The 2210-nt window shown below is 33.5% G+C and overlaps 1 protein-coding gene across 1 annotated transcript; it reads right to left on the reverse strand.

Moving 5' to 3' along the window:
• Window positions 1-994: 994 nt before the first annotated feature.
• On the reverse strand, window positions 995-1428 carry C922_05769 (hypothetical protein; the record flags this gene model as incomplete). The annotated part of the gene is made up of 2 exons (XM_008821340.1): window positions 995-1137; window positions 1278-1428. 2 exons carry the CDS (start codon window positions 1426-1428, stop codon window positions 995-997), a joined length of 294 nt encoding a protein of 97 aa, XP_008819562.1.
• Window positions 1429-2210: the final 782 nt, after the last annotated feature.

The raw sequence follows: 2210 nt of genomic DNA on the forward strand, positions 1-2210 counted from the left end.
TTACAGCTCCCTTGATGTATTGTAATTAGAATGAATTCCAATATCATGTCCTTCTTTGAAAAATGCGGGACGGAAGATGTGTAATTTGGGGGAGTATCAACATGTTCAAATAACTGTGCTAAAATGAGATGTTTTCTCAAGTCGTGTTAAGCCTGCGTTGCACCCAAAATGAGGAAAATATGAAGAAGCAAGATAAAATAGGATGGACTGAATCTCTTTCTGCGATGACTCTTAGATGTAGATATTACTAAAGAGTAATAGATCGCATAAGGAGCTTACTAATGGGAAAGAGGTATCTATAGGACGAAATAATAATTTCTCATTATTTAGTAATTATGTACGATAGGAAGATATAAATGAAGGGGAAGCCGACTCCGTAATTATGTTGCGAATATATGGGCCGTCTGGGAATCGTATTTAAGACAATCGACCAAATGGGCGATACATGTATCTTAAGTATTCATTAAGGAAATGTGTTGAACCCTTATCTGTCCTTTTTTTTCTTAAATTATAATAGGTTGAAAGTATGTATGTACGAAGGGGAAGTGTAACAGTTTGCAGAAGTTTCAGTCAGCATGAAACAAGCCGAGTGTTATGGAGAGAATAGTAGGAATTGTATGAATGGCCATAAGTATATGAAGGAGTGAAAGAAGAAGACTCCCCATAGCAGTGTGGCCTTAGTGTATTCCATGTAATATATCTAGGGATGTCTACATAACCACACTGTGTGACCAATGAACTAACCTAAGGTTTGTTCATGCAAGATAACAATTTCTCTTCAGGTGTGTCGCACTGTATATGCGGAAAGGTCATCTGTGATTGAAATAACTTTTGGAAATTTTATCATTATTCCTTATGATAGATTCCAGTCTAAACCTTTATTGAGGATGCGGAGTGATTAGGTAACTTCTCTATATAAGTTTCCCTGAAATTGTAATATCCCCAATTCGACATCATTAATGAAGCCTCTAATGCATAAAACCCTGGTGAGATTTCAGCTATCGGCTGATTCCTCATAATGATTCTTGTCAGAATTAACGTTCAATTCAAAATTTCTATGGTTCCATAGACTGTGGAATGGACAGTTAGCACCTTTGCATCGATTCTGTTTCTTGAAAATGTATATTTTTAACAATTCTGCGGAAACATAGGATCTTTCTCATTTCATGTATCCAATCCATCGTAATATGTAGAGGAGACTACGTAAGAATTGAAAGAATTCTTGGCTGATACGACATCCATCCGTTTTCCAAGACGTTTATCAGGCCTTTATTCACTAATTCGTTCTGCAGATTTTGTATAATATGTGTCCTGGGGAGTCATGATCCTCCTGTGCAGAATGACGTATTCGGGTGTACAGTAAGTGAAACGAGTGAGTTGCTTGAGGAATCTTGTGATAACTGTAAAGAGCCTGTCCTTCATATTCATGTAGGATTTGCATACATTTGCAGAAATATATGAATAAACTTTAGAAGGCACTTTTAACTTTATGAGTGAATGTATTTTTTATATGGAGCCACTTTAGTTACGCTGCAGAATGGACATACAAAATATAATACAAGAAAGAGGTTGTTAATAAAACCCCTTATGACTAATTTCGTAGTAGTATTACTCAATATACAGGGACTAAATAGTTCCGTGATTGGTATAAAATATAAAGAGGCTTCACCCGTGTGTCATGGGCGGTTTTCACACAAGCAACATCGGAGGAATTATTAGGGTTCTCTTTCTTTTCTTTCTTTTCTGCTTCCTTCTTATTTTTTCTATTTTCTTATAATTTTTCCTCTTGTTGTTTCTGCTAGCTTTTTCCTTTTTTTATTGTTAATCATTTTATTTATTTTTTTTTTTTTCTTCTTTGTATTCCCTTTTTTCCGATTTGTTCTTTATTTTTCTCTTTTTTTTTTTCTTTTTTTTTAATTTTTTTTTTCTATTTCTCTCATTTTTTTTATAATTTATTTTTTATTTTCCATCTCTTCTTTTTTATTCTTCCTTTTTTGTAATTTTCTTCTTCTGCTTTTCTTAATTTTTTCATTTTGTTTTTTATTTTTTGCTTTTCTTCTTTATCTAGTTCCTTATCTATTTTTTTCTCTTGAGACAGATATAGATTCAGTTATTACCAATAAACAATGATGGCTATTCCTTATAAGCTGGCTTCGCTGTAATTACTGCAACTAATACATTACACAATACAGGGTATGACATGCTATGCC

The sequence above is a fragment of the Plasmodium inui genome (genome assembly GCF_000524495.1).
Source record: "Plasmodium inui San Antonio 1 unplaced genomic scaffold supercont1.172, whole genome shotgun sequence".
In the NCBI taxonomy this organism is placed as follows: Eukaryota; Apicomplexa; class Aconoidasida; order Haemosporida; family Plasmodiidae; genus Plasmodium; species Plasmodium inui.